This window comes from Leptonychotes weddellii, chromosome 8 (genome assembly GCF_054177405.1).
Source record: "Leptonychotes weddellii isolate Sample4059 chromosome 8, ASM5417740v2, whole genome shotgun sequence".
In the NCBI taxonomy this organism is placed as follows: Eukaryota; Metazoa; Chordata; class Mammalia; order Carnivora; family Phocidae; genus Leptonychotes; species Leptonychotes weddellii.
In genome coordinates, this window is record NC_138376.1 from 116,190,194 (window position 1) to 116,207,451 (window position 17,258).

Genomic DNA, 17,258 nt, shown 5'->3' on the forward strand with positions numbered 1-17,258 from the left:
TGAACGTGAAGCACAAGATTCGGGAGATCATTGAGGAGGAGGAGGAAGTAAACTACTTGAAAAGGATGGGGCACCAATGGGTTACAGACCTGAAGAAGCTGAGGTACAAAAGTTGATGGAGTTATTAACCTCTCTGTGCTTGGTTTTCTCATCTGTAAAATGGGAATGTCTAGGATTTACTTCATTATGAAAATTAAATATGTAAGCACATTTGCCAACATGTAGAACAATGATGACACCTAGTAAGTGCCATATGCATCTTTGGTAAGTAAATGGGATTTGACCCAAGTAATAATAAATAAAACATTGAGGACTTACTTCACTTTTCTCCCATCTGGAATGTAAGACTGTGAGATATTTCTCAGGACTTTGACTGAAGTAAATTACATTTGCTAAAGTGATACCATCTTCCAAGTGATCTTACTAAGCAGGCTTTAGTTTTAGGACATGCTTGGTAAGAGTAGATACAAGTGTAATATCTATTAGGCATTAGTCACTGTGCGGGCTTCCTTATCTCCCGGAAGGAAGTGTGGTGAAACTCATTGTAACTAGATTTAATGCAGTGCCTCTGCGCATTAGGGTACGTCCGGCAAGTTGTCAGTTCCTCTAGTAGCTGCAACTAACAGTGACTTGTGGAGTCCTCTTTCCCCACTGAGGGCCGGTCATCCTTCATAATATCTCAGATGCATTCCATAACTTCTCAGTCACTTTTGTCATTAAAACAGTGACTTTCAATTGTTTAGACTCAGCCTTGTCACTTACCGAGTCCTCAAAACACTGCCGTCCCCACAAAGGCCATTTCCTTTCCCCTCCGGGGTGCCCTGAGGCTGAGCGTGAGGAGGGACAGTGGGCAGAGACGTTGGTTCTTACTTCAGAGAAGGGAAGCTTGCTCTCGTCATTGGCACTTGGAATACAGAGGTATTCACACCTCTGGTTCTCAACTGTGGGCCTTCCGTGGCCAGTCCCGGGGTGTTATCCAAAACCCCAGTGTGACCCAAGCTTGTAAGAAAGAAAGGGCAATGAGATTGCAGCCTTGGGGAGAAGGGGGGGACCTCTTATCCAGTAGTCAGGGTTGGGTGATGGGAAGAGGGCCTCTTGGCTCTGCTCCTGTTTCATTTATTTGGCCCCAGAGGACATATTTTGCCTAAGATATTTAAACCCTATTAAATTGATGCCTTATGGAGTTGTAACTTATTACCATACTCTGGAACTAGTGCAGGATATTAATAATAAATATAAAAATCTTATTGCAAATTCATGGGGAAAAAATGGGATGGGTAAAAGTTAAGTTGAGTTCCTACCCTTAGATGTCCTGCTCTTTGCATGCACAGTGCCCACAAGATGCTGCAGGGCCCTGGCACTCTCCCCAACGAAGGCAGAATTAGTCACTCTCTCATCTCTGTGCTCTAAGCACCTAATATACAACTTCTGTGCATCTAAAATGGCCATTTTATCACATAGCATTTTAATTATTGGTTTACTTTTCTTCTCATGTTATAGGCCATATTTTAGAAAGCTTATAGACTTTCTCTGAAGGCAATATGTACACACACACATATATATAAAAACTCTAGGGGTCCAGATTTAAAATGTCACATTATATCATTTAGCATAGTGCTGATGCATAGTAGGTAATTGAATAAATGTTTGTTGAATTGAATTGCAAATGAGCATATGTCCTGACATCCTGTTGGAGTCCACTTTGAAACCCATAGCTGTCATTAAAGACTCAATATACAACCTGGGTCCAACCTACTTTTCAAACCTTATAGTTTTCTGTTTGCGGGTTTCAGCCCTCCACCCCAGGCAGAAGGTGCTACTTGTCCTTCTCTTCATAGGTCTTGTTGCTGTGTTTTTATTAGCTTTAATGTGATGTCATAATAAATTCTTGTAAAATTGAACAAACCAGAAATATTAGATACTAATGTATGTCTAGGCAAAAAAAAAAAAAAAAAAGTACAAAAATCATTGAATATTGCTAATCTGCCTTTGAACCAAGGTAAACTGCTTAATCTTCAACTCGCATTAAAATATTTTTTTAATTATTCATTGTAAAATCATATTAGTAGTAATAATGCTAACACACACATAGCAGTGTGCTAGGTTAGGTACTTTTCTAGGTACTTCATCTATTGGACTGATCTCACCCTCACAATAGCTGTATGGGGTGAGTGTCTAATAGTGCCCTTTACATATGTAGGAACTGAAACATGGGAAATTCAGGAGGTTGCCCAGTATGGCAAAACTCGTTGGCTCCAGAATTTATCCTCCTTGTAAACAATAAACATTCTCCCCGTTTGTAAGGAGAAAAGGATTGATAATAGCCCAATGTGACTGATTGAAGCATGGTTCTACACTTGATCTCAGCCAAAAGGCAGAGAAGCTGTAAGCCGATTGAAGCATGGTAAGGTAGCTTTGGAAATGTAACCTGTAGAAGTTAAGAGTGCAAGAGGAACCATAGAAAACTGCACAAGTGAGTTTAGATTGTTTTAAAACAGTAAAGAATAACTAGGCTTAAAATGAAATCATCTCTGGTTAATTAATGACCTAATGTATCTGTATCCTAAAAAAAATTCTAATATACAGCATTGCATGAATACTACTTTGAGCATCTGTGCTGGAATAAAACTTTTGCCAAATGTATGGGATAGGATAATGGAATAGAGAAAGATATGCTCCACAGCTGGAAAGCAAAAGTTGAAAGTTAATATTTATACCTCACATGAATTATCTCCCACTCCCACAAAGATCTCTTCCTTTTCTCCACAACTGGGCTGATAGCATTACTACCTCTGTCCGTGTGATTTTGGTTAAACCTCACCATCACCCTTTTCCTTTGCTCCTGTACCGGACCTATCAGTTCCAGCCTCTACACCTCCCCAGATTCTCCTGGTCCCTTGCCCACATCAATCTGCCTCTTTCAGAAATGGACCTGATCACATGATGCTTCTGCTCAGAAGCTTGTGGTCACGTTCCATTACCTACCCAATGAAGTATGGGGCAGCCCACCCATGCTTTACCATGCACCCCATCCTCCAGGCTACCAGGCTTCTGAAAACTCCCTGGCCTGTTAAGCATCCTCTGTCCTGAATCTGCCTTTACTCATCAACTCACTAGGATGCCCTCTCCAGTGCCCCCTTTCCATTCGGTCCTCAGTGCCCCACCTCAAGGGAAAGTTTGGAAAAGTTCTTCTAATCTGCTTATTCAAAATTATCAACACTTCATTTGGAGGACTCCTAATGCACTTGACTTACATTTCTTTAATTCCACATGCCATGTTTTTGTTTGCCAAATTTTACATATTGCCCTCTGGGTTATAGGATCCATCTTTGTATCTTTCAGCATTTCATGTGCCTTGCCATACTATACCCGTATGAACACAGGTTTCTTGGATTAAATGACCCTGGACAGAAAAATATGATAGGACACGAACAAAACTTCTGCTCTTTTTCAATTGAAATATAAAATACAAGAAAATTCTTTAATTTAAAGATTTATTTATTTATTTTAGGGGGGGAGGGGCAGAGGGAGAGGGAGAGAAATCCTCAACCAGACTCACCCCCCACCCCCCGAGCACAAAGACCATCGTGGGGCTTGATCCCAGGACCCCGAGATCATGACCTGAGCCGAAACCAAGAGTTGACGCTCAACTGACTGAGCCACCCAGGCGCCCCAAGAAAATGCTTTTGTTTCAGACATAAGTAAGCTAATGTTGTAAAAAAGGAAAAAAAAAATCGTTAAGAGCAATCAGTCTCTGGATTACCTTTTTTTCCCTTCAGAACCAGTTGGATTAAGGAGTACTTGGACACAGCTCCCGTTCTGATTCTGATTTTCAAACAAGTACATGGTTTTGCTGCAAATGGCAAAAGAAAGGTCCACTACTACGATGAGATCAGTGTTTCCATTGCTTGTGGCATCCTCCTGGCCGCTCTGCAGGTATGTTACCCTCCCACCCTGCCCCGAAGAGAGAAGCAATACCCGAGGGCCAAACAGTGGCCTTATTCACACATTGCAGACATCTGGAAGTTGTTTATCTAAAGTTGAATTCCTAAGTAAGGCAGCTCTGATGTAAAAAGTCACCCTGGAAACCTGGATAGGTGAGTCTCATGGTGCAACAAGCTGGAATTCTTCCAGAAATCCACTTGCAACCTCACTCAGGCTCAGAAAAACGGTCACTGGATTCGCCTTCATCTGTAACGACAGGAAGCTTCCAGAGTTTCGGCGGACACACTGCCTAGCTGTGCTTACTGTTGTCTGAGGCAATGGAATTACAAAGCCCTAAAGAGGACTCGATCATAGAGCTCTTCCTGGAAAGTCGAATTGCCATCGTATTGCATGAGAAAGGTGTCTATGTGCTGTAAAAAATCCCATCTATGTAGTAGCTGGAGCAACGTTAAGCAGGAAACAGAGCAGGATGGAGGTACACTTTTTACATGATTCAGTTCATTCACTCAGCCTATAGTTTCTGAGCTCCTTCTATGTGACAGGCCCCGGGGCGAGTGCCAGGGATAGCTGCCTTGTGAACTGTGTGTGCATTCTGCTGGGAACTGGGGTCCATTGGTGGAGAGACAGGAAACACATAAAGCAAATGAAGCAAACAAGATTATAAGAGCGAGTGATCATACTTTCAAGGGACAGTCGATTCTAAGAGCCTACATGCTTCTTCAAGAAAAAACGTGTATGCCAAAAACACCTTGCAGAATACAGTCATTGTTACACACAAGAGAACATTGCTTTTAGATTACTTGAAAAGTTGGCCTCGAGGAGGTGACGTCTTATTTCCTTCCTGATTCTGTGAGCAGTTAAATAGAGGAAGTGATGTGCAAGGTCGGACCATATGGCCCCATCGTTCATTCATCTTAGGGTGCTGGAAGAAGTGCAGAGTTCACAGAGGTTTTCCCAAGCTCTGAGTCGGCAGCCCCGTCACGTTAGTGTTGAGTTTGCTGCCCTCTAGCGTCGCCTCAGGCCTAATTCTGAGTGTAGGTCCTATTTGTGAGGGAGGAAAGCGGAATCTTCCTGAAACCCCCACCTGCACAGATCCCATAATGACCACCGGGCCAAAGAGCCTCTCCTGTACGACTCTCAAAGTCAGTTCCAGAACTTCTGCCTGGCTCAGGCTTAGCAGCGACCCTCCGGTTGGGAAAGTAGGGAGATGGAGATAGTCGGCTTGGGAGGCATCTTGAAGCTGCACATGATTTTTACTAGGTGTTTATTATCTGGAGGGGCTTGGGGAGAAGTTGATGGAGTAATTCCTCTACTTCCAATGGATCCCCAGGCCCCTGGGTCTTCTGTGATTGGACATAGGTATTTTCAGCTGGGGATGATACTCTGCCTTCATTGTTGACTTTATAAGCGTAGGAACTCCCTGGTTGTGGGGCCACTCCTTTGGTGTATTTGGATTCCCTACATTTCCTTCCATGAAATAACCATTCCCATTTCTTTTTTTTTTTTTTAAGATTTTATTTATTTGAGACAGAGAGAATGAGAGAGACAGAGAGCACACGAGAGGGGAGAGGGTCAGAGGGAGAAGCAGGCTCCCTGCCGAGCAGGGAGCCCGATATGGGACTCGATCCCGGGACTCCGGGACCATGAGCTGAGCCGAAGGCAGTCGCTTAACCAACTGAGCCACCCAGGCGCCCAACCATTCCCATTTCTTAACCATTGGTGAAAAATAAGACTAGTATTTTTCTTCTTCAAGAAGCCTCTCACCGTTTGGTCAAAAGAATGTGGGGACTGGGAGATTGAGGAGAGCGGGTAAGGTTCAAGATCCAATTGCCCGGGGTGCCCAGCTTCAGGGAAAGGGCAGGACAAGCAGGCCTCATAGGGACCAAAATGTCCCCAGGCTACAGGAAAAGCCGTGACTTCTTCGCCCACTGACTTGCCAACGTATTCTCTCCCCTCCTGTTGCAGAATGCGGGCCTGGTGACTGTCACTACCAGTCCTCTCAACTGTGGCCCCCGACTGAGGGCGCTCCTGGGTCGCCCCACAAATGAAAAGCTGCTGCTGCTGCTCCCGGTGGGGTACCCCAGCAAAGAGGCCACAGTGCCCAACCTCACACGGAAACCTCTGGATCAGATCATGGTGACCGTGTAGGCAGGAGCCCATCAGGAATGCTGACAGACGATGGCGTGGTCCACTCTGGTCCCTCTTGGGTGTGCAGGTTGCTTTTTCCATGGGTGTTAGGTCTCCCCAGCGCTCCACTCCACTCAAGAAACTTTCTACGTCACCAGGCCCTTGGAGTCTGAGAAGCCCTGCTCCCCATAGTGTGATTGGGTGAACGTAAACCATAAGAGGGCACTGGGTACTTCCATGTCTCATCCACTCTGCAAATGCATTAACCTTTTACAGAGAACAGGCCCTGGTTTTTAAGTTTTTAAAATTGTTCCAGAAAAGTCACTGGTGATTTTTTTCTCTTACATTTTAAAAGCTGGTAGATAGGAAAGAGTCATCAGAATGTTTAATGTAGCCCGAGAACTCGGCTATGTGACCATTCTTGAATTTAAATTTAGACTAATCACATAGCCTCTGCCTTCTGATTTCTGGTGGCTTTTAGACCAGGATGTGCTTTTGAGATTTACTCTTTTACTGAACTTCATGGATATCCTGCCCTTTTTTAATAAGTAACTGTCAAAATACTTCAAACATCACCATCACAGAACAGAGGAGTGCATGCTTGAGCAGGTGACTCTGACCCGTAACCGTCTGAGCGTGTGAAGGGTTAGTTGCATCATCCAGTGGTGTGTTGGAGTTGGCTCGCACCAGCTTGTGGAAGCAGATTGTTAAATATTCAGGAATTTTGTGAGCCTGTTGTTAAACTATTTGTGGTTGGAAATCGCCCATGGTGGGAGTATTTACACCCCTGCAGTCGATGGATACCACAAATCAGGGCTTGTTTTCTTTTTCCTAAAGAGAACAGTTTTCCATACACAGCACTCACGGTGTCTCCCTTCTTTTCTACTCCAGCCCACAGAAGACTTATCCCTTTTCTCCAGGTGGCAAGTCAAGTGGTTTGGGACTTACGGGGTAGGAGGTGTTAGGTTGGGAATGCCAGACCTCATCTTTCGCGCATCATTCTGCCTTCCCTTCCCGGGGTGCTGCACACACTCATAGCTCAGATCAGTTCTCATCCAGCATCCCCACTGGCCTCTGTAGCCCTTCTGTCACCCTTTTTCTGTATTCTTACTCAGCTTCCTCAAGAAAAATCTCTCCTGCCTCTTTTCATCCCTCTTGTGAGTCACACAACTTAGGAAAAGCCCTTAGTATTTTTGATGAGTCAGAGTTGGTGACGAATCTGTATTAGAGAAAAGGAGGACATTTTTTTCCCTTTAAAATATAAAATATAAAATATAATTAATTACAAGAACCTGTGCCCTCAACCACTTCTGAAGTCCTTTGAAGGATCTAGAAGTTTCCTTTAGAATCTCCAAAATCTCCCATCTATAGTTTCGTTTTTCTCTAAACATGCTTTTAAACTTTTTCTTACATTTTAACATTTTTCTTTACATTTTTCTTACATTTCTTACATTTTGTTTCTATTCTTTTTTTAAAAAATAATTAGTATTGTGACAGGCATTTGTCCTGTACTCTTTATTGTAAATGAGCATTGTTTTAACTACATTGTTAAAGACTTACATGGGCTGGAATGGGAGCCTAACCATTGTATTTCAGATTGCTTTTAGTAGGAAAAAGATATTCTGAGAGTTCCAAGTATCAGAATAATAAACACACTTTGGCGTTACGATGCAATGAAATTGAAGTTATACTGATAAACTTCTGTTTCTTATGTTTTGAAACTAGTTGAGCCCAGAGTTGTGTGCTAGTTTTAGTTCAGTCTGCCGAGGGGGGCTGAGGTTTACAAGGGAATCTTGCCTCCGGGGAGTGGGGTGAAGAGGGAAAATGGCCACAGGTGGGAGTCCGAGTACCATGTTCAAGTATAGAGTCACTTGAGAGGAAAGGGAGAGCCCGGCCACGTGAGTCAGGAGCCCTCCAGCAACAGGTTGCCAAGGCCTGCCCACCTTCCAGATCCCTGCGCCCCGAAACACAGCCCTGTTTCTCATAGATGCTGAACAAATGTGCAAAGACATAGATTCAGGAAGCTTGACAGCCAGCGTTCTCTTTGGGGGATGGAATTACAGTCGACCCTTGAGCAACACGGATTTTTTTTAGATAAGTACAGGACAGTGCTATCAACGTATGTTCTCTTCCTTGCGATTTTCTGAATGACATTTTCTTTTCTCTAGCTCGATTTATTGGAAGAATATGGTGTATAAAACATAGAACGCACAAAATATGTGTTAATCGGGTATTTATGCTATCAGTAAGAGGAACTCAACAGTTGGCTGTTTGAAGGGAAGTTTTGGAGGGATCCGAAGTTATACGAGTTATGTGTGGATTTGGGAGTGCGCGGTGGTGGGGGGTGGTCGGCGTCCCTAACCCCCGTGCTGTTCGAGGGGCAACTGTAACAGTGATTCTTGGTCTCGACGGCACAGCATAGATGACCTGGTTTCTCGCCTGGTACTCACCAGCTGGGTGGTCATGAAAAACGGGGGTCTTCCCAAGCCTCATTTTCTTCATTTGTAAACTGAAGGTAAAAGTTGCACTTACCTTGTGTGTGGTGAGTCCCATGTAGTTCCTAACGTGGTAGCCCTGAGGGCTGGCTGTTATCTCTGGCTCCTGGTATTAGTAGTAGGGGTAGTCTCACAATGATTAATGCTAGGTGCTGTGCATGTTGGGCAAAAAAAGAAATAAAGTGACACCCTTTAAGAATCTCATCTTCAATGGACCAAATGGTCTTAAACTCTAGAAGCAATGTATCTGCTATCTTCGCTTGAGCCTGGGCTGTTTTAAGGATTTATAGGCTGGACTTTAGCTGTATCTGATTGGGTTCTGGAAACCTCGGCAGGGGTCTATTTAATGAGTCACAAAAAGACTATTTTCAGGGCGGAGAGGCGGGGACATAAAGTAAGATCCCACGACAACAATCAGTGTCAGAACAAAGAGGCAAATCTCAATGTGGTCTGGAGTCTGCCGCTCAGATACCAAGCACATAAACTCTCAAGAACGTTCCCAGAGAGCAGGAGGTGGTGCAGACTCGTATGGCAGGATCAGCTTCAAGATCATGTCCGTGAAACAAGGGTGGCCAAGGGGTAACGGTTAAGCACAGGAGCTTAGAAATCGCACGGCCTGATCCCTGCCCTACGAGAGAGCTGAAGAAAAAAATTCTTGTTTCTCTAGTGACCTGGAGCTAATTGCTTAATGGAGGCTCCTCTCTGATGTGTAAAATGGCGGTAATCATACTTACGTTGCAGAGTTTGGCACAGTGCCTGCTGCACAGCATTCCTACCCGCTAGGTGTCTTTATCGTGGCGGTGGTGGTCGTTGATACCACTGTCCTCGTCAGGCAGCCCTACTTTGGGATCCAGGTGAGCAAAGTAAGCAGGGGGGGTGAGAGACCGGCCCCTCTTCGGAGGAGAAGGCCCGCCGTGGCTCAGGTGGCAGATGCGGGACCATTTGAAGCCGGCCCAGGGGGTACCAGCCTCACCGAGTCAGAGAGCTCCTCGGCAGGTCTCACCACTGGGAGGTTTTTTTCTCTGTGTGGTTAATGTTACCAACTTGATATGCAGTTAAGTTGTCTGTCTGCATGTATTTTTCACCTTCTTACTTAAAAATTACAAGGGGAAGATGTGCTTGTCACCTTGACCCATTTGTTAGCCGTCTCAGTGATGACACACCATCAAATAGAAGGATAACTGACATGAAGTGCCTCCCGTCGGGATACAACATGAAGGATTCAGTATCACATTTTAGATCAAAATGTCCAAAGGAAAACCAATTAAGCTGGTACATCTACCTCCCAGTTTAGAGTACAGGATACCTCAGACATATTGCGGGTCAGGTTCCAGACCACTGCAAAAAGGTGAATATTGCAATAAGGCAAGTCAAATGAATGTTTTGGCTTCCCAGTGCACATAAAAGTTGTTTCCACTATACTGTAGTCCATTAGGTGTGCAATAGTATTATGTCTAAAAAACAATGTACATACCTTAATCTAAAAATAGTTTCTTGCTAAAACATGCTAACCATCATCTGAGCTTTTAGCGAGTCACAATCACCGGTCACAGATCAGTATGACAAATATAATAATAATGAAAATGTTTGAAATGCTATGAGAATGACCAAAATGTAACACAGAGACATGAAGTGAGCAAATGCTGTTGGAAAAAATGACGCTGATAGACTTTCTTGATGTAGGGTTGCCGCAAACCTTCCATTTGTAAAATATGAAGTATCTGCAAAGCACAAAAGTGAAGTGCAATAAAATGAGGTGTGCCTGTAAATACAGAGGCTAGAGAAACTGGTTAATTGATACGATGAAATAATCAGAAAAACCAAGAACGTGGATCATTCTACAAGAAATAGGCCTAGGCCCTCCCCAAGTCAATGTCATGAAGGAAAAAAACCAGGAAGGTCACTTTTCTATCCTAGCTACTCAGTGTGGCCCCACAGCTCTCACAAAGGCACTGTGCCCATGGATGGGTGCCATATTGTTTTTGTTGAGGGGACGGATACAAGGAGGGATATCTTATTTGGCCACCTTGCTGATGTCACTTCCTCATTATAGTTTTTTTTTTTTTTTTTTCAAATTTTATTTTATTATTTTATTTTTTTAAAGATTTTATTTATTTGACAGAGAGAGACACAGCGAGAGAGGGACACAAGCAGGGGGAGCGGGAGAGGGAGAAGCAGGCTTCCCGTGGAGCAAGGAGCCCGATGCGGGGCTCGATCCCAGGACCCTGGGATCATGACCTGAGCTGAAGGCAGACGCTTAACGACTGAGCCACCCAGGCGCCCCCCTCATTATACTTTTATTTTAATTTTTCTGTGTGCTTGGAATTTTTCAAAGTGAAAAGATAAAGGAACAAGAACACTTAGAATTAAATCTGAGTGGAAATGCCACATACAAATAAGCGTTTTTTTCAGTCATAGAAACGATTTTCCTAAACATGCCCCCTAAGTCCATTGTTAAGTTTAGACATTCACTGAAGACACCAGAGATTAAGTTTATTTCATTGGATTATCTTGGAGTGTCCCAAGGGAGATGCGTTTAAGGTGGGAAGATGGAAATCATAGGAGAAGTAAGACGAGAGGTTTAACTTGCTTGCAGGGAGCCCGTTGGATAGTAAAGGAAGGGAGAGGAGCTTGGGGGAAAAAAATATAAAAATACATCTCATCCTGTCTGCTCCTGGGATGGGGAGCCTTCCAGGGAAATCTCACTCCCACTGCCCCAACACACCCCACACTAATTTCAGCTGTTGCTTCATAATCTGGGCAGATCAGCACAGCCCCCTGCCAGTGACTGTGCCTGGAAGAGTAAAGGTAATTCTCTTTCTTCTCTCAGCAGCCTCAAGCTTTTTTCTTCTTTCTTCTTTCTTCTACGTGTTCTTTAAACGCAGTCCTGTAACCACTGTGTTCAAAGCAGAAAGAGTGATCTGGAAGGCTTATAGATCCCCTTGTAGTTCTGAGACCCTACAATAGGGGGAATCATTGGATTATTTCATCACTGTGAGAAAGAATAATGAAGAAACTTAGAAACTGACTTGTGTCTCACTGATAGGACTCACTTGGAAACTCCCACTTTGCCGGGAGGAAATTTGTAATGGGGAGCTATGTGAGCCAGGATGGGCCAGAGCAGTGGTCCTCAAATGCCAGCCTGCAGCACCACCCCCTGGAAGGATTGTTCAGGCCCAGATGGCTGGGTCCCACCTCCAGGGTGTCTGATTTAGTAGGGCTGGGTGGTGCCTGAGACTAACAGTTTCCCAGATGCTGCTGCTGCTGCTTGGGTGATACACTTTGAGAACCATGCGGCTGTGGCAATTAACAACTCCAACACGTCAGTGACTAAACATGATAAAATTATATTTCTTGGGCAAGCTAAGTCCCCTGCAGGCCCTGGCAACCCTCCAAGACCATTATTCTCCACAAGGTGACTCAGCTCTCCCGTGGCCACACCCCCCACAGCATGTGGCCTCCTTACTCAGGGAGGTGCTCACCCCAACAGTCATATACCTTGGTCCAGGAGTGACTTCCTCACTCTCACAGTCCATTGGCCAGGACTAGTCACATGGTCTGCCCAGAGGGTGGGGAAGTATCATCCTCCTGTGCCTGGTTGGGGAGGAGACCTAAATGTGGACAGGCATTAGAAGTCTCTTCCCCAAGAACAGGGAACTTTGAACTTAGGGAATAAAAGTGGATGTAACAACAAAGGCGTGGGAATGGAAAGTTGCAAAAATTGGTGAAAGGCATGAAGATTCTCTCCTGAAAGGTTAAAGTTGAGATGGTTGACATTCGTCATGTGCAACTTTTAAATATGGGATCAATCTGGGCCAAGAAAATCAATACAAATATGTAGAGAAAGGAACTAAAATTCTCTTTCCTAAATGTTCCTGCCTTTGCCCACAAAATGGAAACTTCTATCTCAGAAGAAAGTCCTTATTTTCACTTCTTACTTGCTCATGCCTCTGAAAGGAAAAGGGACTTCTCTGGTCAGTGAAATTGGGGGGAAAATGGGTGATTGCACGTGTTCAGACCCAACCAAAGTACACTCTACTTTAAGCCACATGAACAAATTAGGGGGGGATTATTCGCTTTAGGAAGATGATTTACCAATGAATTCCTATCAATATTGCAGTTTTCAAAAGTGTATTTAAACTGATACGACATTTTTAAACATTTTTGTAAATATCTTTCAGGAATAGTTATAACTTGAAGAAAAACCTAGTTGTAACAAATATTTTGCCTGAGAGGCATGAGAAATGCCGTTTATCAGCAGAGTGCACCATGATAATTTGGTGAAATGGGAACTGTTGTAATGTTTCAATGCACACATATCTACAAACAATGAAAGGCCTAAAACAACTGTTGCTCCCCCCTGCTGCTGTGAGGCCCACAGTTTCACACACAAAAAGGCTGGACATGCAAAAAGGAGGTATTTATCTACTTTTTACAGAGAGGTGGGGATGGGGAGTAGACTCCCTGCAGTGGAGTGGAGAGAATGGGCCTGTGCATCTGAGGTTGGGACCAGATCAGCGTCCCCTTTGGGTGGCCTCAGCTAACTTACAGGATGTTCCGCGGCAGGCTTCAGGGAGAACAGGACTTGAAGCAGAGATCCCGTCCAATTAAATGCAGTAGCTCTGATGAAATGTGAGATGCTATAATCTCATTTTGGGAATTCCTAAAAAGTCACAAGGAATGGGCATGGTTTGTGTTATTATCATGACTTTAAAGTCATGGCACAGAGCCAGTGTTCAGGATTAAACTCAACAGCATTAAAGTGCCCTTAGAGCAACATGAAAATATGCCAGCGACGTCTGCAGAGGGCCAAATAAACGCAGAAGCCAATGAAGTAATAAGGGAAGTTCGCTAACTCCAGTGGAGGCAGGGTTGCAGACTTCCTTCTTCTCTAATAATTAGAAATAAAGAGTAAGAGGTAACTGGAATGAAGGTTCTACATTAAAACCCCTCTAAAGGGGGTCCCCTGTTGTCATAGGGACCACAGAAAGGGTCAAGGTGCTGGTTTTCCTTCTGACTCTTGCTCCTACACGACCTCGGCTTATCTGAGGTATCTGCCATGTGGTTGTCATGAGGTTTTGACCCAGGAACTTTGACTCCCTTGAGGTAGAAAATCTCTTCTCTTCTTGAATAAGTGACTTCTCACATCTGGGAATGTTTTGAATTAAATATGGAAATGATGAAATAAATCAAACCCATAGCAGTGATACTTTCATGTTAAGTTTAGGAATAATCTTGTGTATGTTTCTTATTTAAGTGATTTAAATGTTTACAAAATTCACGATGCCAATTTAAGATGTGAAATTGATTTTAGGCTTGTGCTTTTAAGTTGAAAAGTGTAAAAAAATTTGCTCATTAACAGTATTAGCACAGATTCACTATAAATTATTTTTTTAAGATTTTATTTATTTATTTTGAGAGGAGAGAGCTTGAGCAGGGGGAGGGGTAGAGGGAGAGAGAGAATCTCAAGCAGACTGCGCTGAGCTCAATCTCATGACCCTGAGATCATAACCTGAGACAAAATCAAGAGTTGGATGCTTAATCGACTGAGCCACCCAGCTGCCCCAGCACAGATTCACTATAAAACAATAGGGAGTTCCCTCAAAAAATTAAAAGTAGAATTACCATATGATCCAGTAATTCCACTACTGGGTAGTTACCCAAAGAAAACAAAAACACTAATTCAAAAAGATACATGCACCCCTTTGTTTATTGCAGCATTATTTATAATAGCAAAGATATGGAAGCAAGCTAAGTGTCCATCAATAGAAGAATGGATAAAAAAGATGTGTATACACAATGGAATATTACTCAGCCATAAAAAAGAATGAGATCTTACCATTTGCAACAAAAGGGATGGACCTAGAGGGTATAATGCTAAGTGAAAAAAATCAGTCAGAGAAAGACAAATTCCATATGATTCCACTCATATGTGGAATTTAAGAAACAAAACACAAAATAAGCAAAGAAGAAAAGAGACCAAAAAAACACCCAGATTCTTGAGGTGCCTGGGTAGCTCCGTCAGTTAAGCATCTGACCCTTGGTTTTGGCTCAGGTCATGATCTCATGGTCATGAAATCAAACCCCACATCGGGCTCCAACTCAGTGCAGAGCCTGCTTGAGATTCTCTCTCCATCTCTCTCTGCCTCTCCCACTCGTGCTTCTCTCCCTTTCACTCTCAAATGAATAAATAAATCTTAAGATAGAAAAACAAAAACCCAGACTCTTAACTACAGAGAACAAACTGGTGGTTGCCAGAGGGGAGGTGGGTGGGGGATGGGTGAAATAGATAAAGGGCATTAAGAACACACTTATCCTGATGAGCACTGAGAAATGTAGAGAATTGTTGAATCACTCTATTGTACACCTAAAACTAATATAACACTATATGTTAATTATACTGTAATAAAAACGTTCTAAAAATTATCTATACACTAAAAAAGAACAAATTCACCATATTTATAATTTTATTACATTTAGAAAAGATGCTTAAATATATGAGAACATTTGACTTAATTGGTTGTCAACTTGCCAGGTCAATTATTCGAAGGGCTAAAACAGAAAATCAAATATGATAAGACTCTCCAAAGAGTTTAAAATGTTTAAGAGATTTTAACAAAATGCTCCTTGTAAATGAGACTGATGGCTTAAGGGAGTTTAGCTTATTCAACTTGAACTAATCAAACCTTAATCAAAACCTTTCTTCCCAAACGTGATTAGTTTGTTTTATTTACACTTGCTAGATCTATAAATATAGTAATAAAATGTGTATTTAACTTAGAGTGTTTGGGGCAGAAACCCCCAACTAGAGTGGCTTAAATAAAGAGGGGTTATTGTTCTCTCATAATGACAAGTTTGGATGCATTTTCATCAGTTCAATGAAATCTCGGTGGTCCTCCAGGTTTTCTTCATGGCCATGCAATGCTGTCATAGTTTTACCCATCACAATCCAGCACAGTGCTTGAAACATAATAGACACTCAGTAGATATTGATGAAACAGAATTTATGCAATATATATATCATAAATAAATATATATATCATTTATATATGATAGAAACTATGTATCATGCAATTTTAGAGTGTGAGATCCGAACAGGACCTGGGAATCTGTGTTTTTAACAAGTTCTCCAGGTGATTCCGCTGACCAGATGAGTCAGGTAAACATGGAGAGCATTCTCTCATGGGCTCATTTATCTCAGGGCTGTAAGTCCTTGCCATCTGCCGGAGCCTCCCAGTCTACACCTCCAGCCGTGACCTCTCCCCTAAACGCTTACCGCCAACTGGTTTCTACACACCTCTCCTTAGGTGTCTATTAGGCACCTCAACGTTTACACCCTCCAAGTAGCACTTACGCAGTCTTCTCACCGCTTGCCTGGGCCCTCAGTTTATCTCCTTTGGGTGGAGCCCCAAATCTAGGAAGCACCCTAAATTCCCATCATTCTCTTATCCCCTACATCCAAATCCATCAGCACAACTTGCAGACACTACCTCTGAACAGTGCCCTTGGGAAGGGAACAGCGAGAACCAGTGTAAACACAAAGCTCACACTGCCTGTTGCCATGAATAATAAAATCTGTGGTCTGACCCAGATGTCTCGTGTCTTCTGCCAGCACCCACAAAGCTGGCAGGCTCCCTTGTTTGTAGGGAAATCGGCGTTATTCATTCCCATGCATTTAAAAATATACCTTTGCCACTTAAGAATATATAATATTATTTTGTATACTTTAACTTTGCATAGATGGCACATATTTTTCTGCAACCCCCTTCTTCAGGCCAGTGTTGTTTGTGAGATAGCCACATTGTTCATTTTCACAGCTACACACGATTGTGGATACATCACACATTATTCATTCTCCTGTGAGTTGGCATTTAAATTCTTTCACGTTCATTCTTTCTGGTTGTGCAAATGTTTAAGAATTTCCCTAAGGTATATACCTAGGCGTAGAATTGGTGGGTCAAAGGGCATATTCATATTTCAACTAGATATTATAAATTGTTCCCCTAAGGGCCCCCCCTCCCCCCTGCCCACTGCCAGGGTTTTAAGCTCATTTATTGACGATCTCCATGTCCAGACTAAATTCTAAGTCATCTTATCAATCACGTCCACCTCTATGTTCTCAGTGCCTAGAACAGAGGCTGCTACATGAATATTTGTTGAACTGTTGAAGAAATGGGGACCCAGAGGAGAGCAGTGACCTTCCCAGAATTACAAAGTTATCTTAGTGACAAAGCCAGGATTTGAGCCCAGGCTGCTGACTCCATAAAGCCTGACTAAGAGGAAGCAGTTATTGTTAATACACTCCCCTGAGCCATGGGTCTAAAGGTCTTGTCCCCAGGAAGACAGGAAGAAAGTCTGGAATGAGGTCGCACTGATTAACCCATGGGACTTCCCACTGTGCCTGAGCCGGTGTGAGCCAGACACACACTCCCTGTGCAGGTGGGAGTTATAGTTTCCCAAGAGTCTTCAAAAGGTGAGGCTCTGAGCCCAAGTGTGCAGGAACAGAGCTGCTAGGAAATGGGGCTGCTGCGGTGGCAGGAGGACCCCCACAGAGGAGGGGGAGCAGGGGAGAGTGGGCCACTTCGAAGGCAGAGGGAATGCTGATCCAACAGAGGCTCCTAGGTCAAGCCCTGAGATTGAATCAACCTTTACATGGTCAAGAGGGAATGCAGAGGAACCTTCTCCCCAGGT

General features: G+C 43.3%; 1 protein-coding gene across 1 annotated transcript in view; it reads left to right on the forward strand.

Moving 5' to 3' along the window:
- The window catches only part of IYD (iodotyrosine deiodinase), a 19,866-nt gene extending 12,128 nt beyond the window's left edge, over nt 1–7,738 (forward strand). Inside the window, exons 3-5 of the mRNA XM_081829381.1 lie at nt 1–103; nt 3,780–3,936; nt 5,911–7,738. Coding sequence (XP_081685507.1) covers nt 1–103; nt 3,780–3,936; nt 5,911–6,093 — 443 coding nt within the window. The 3' untranslated portion in view covers nt 6,094–7,738. The remainder of the gene's footprint in view (nt 104–3,779; nt 3,937–5,910) is intronic.
- Nucleotides 7,739–17,258: the final 9,520 nt, after the last annotated feature.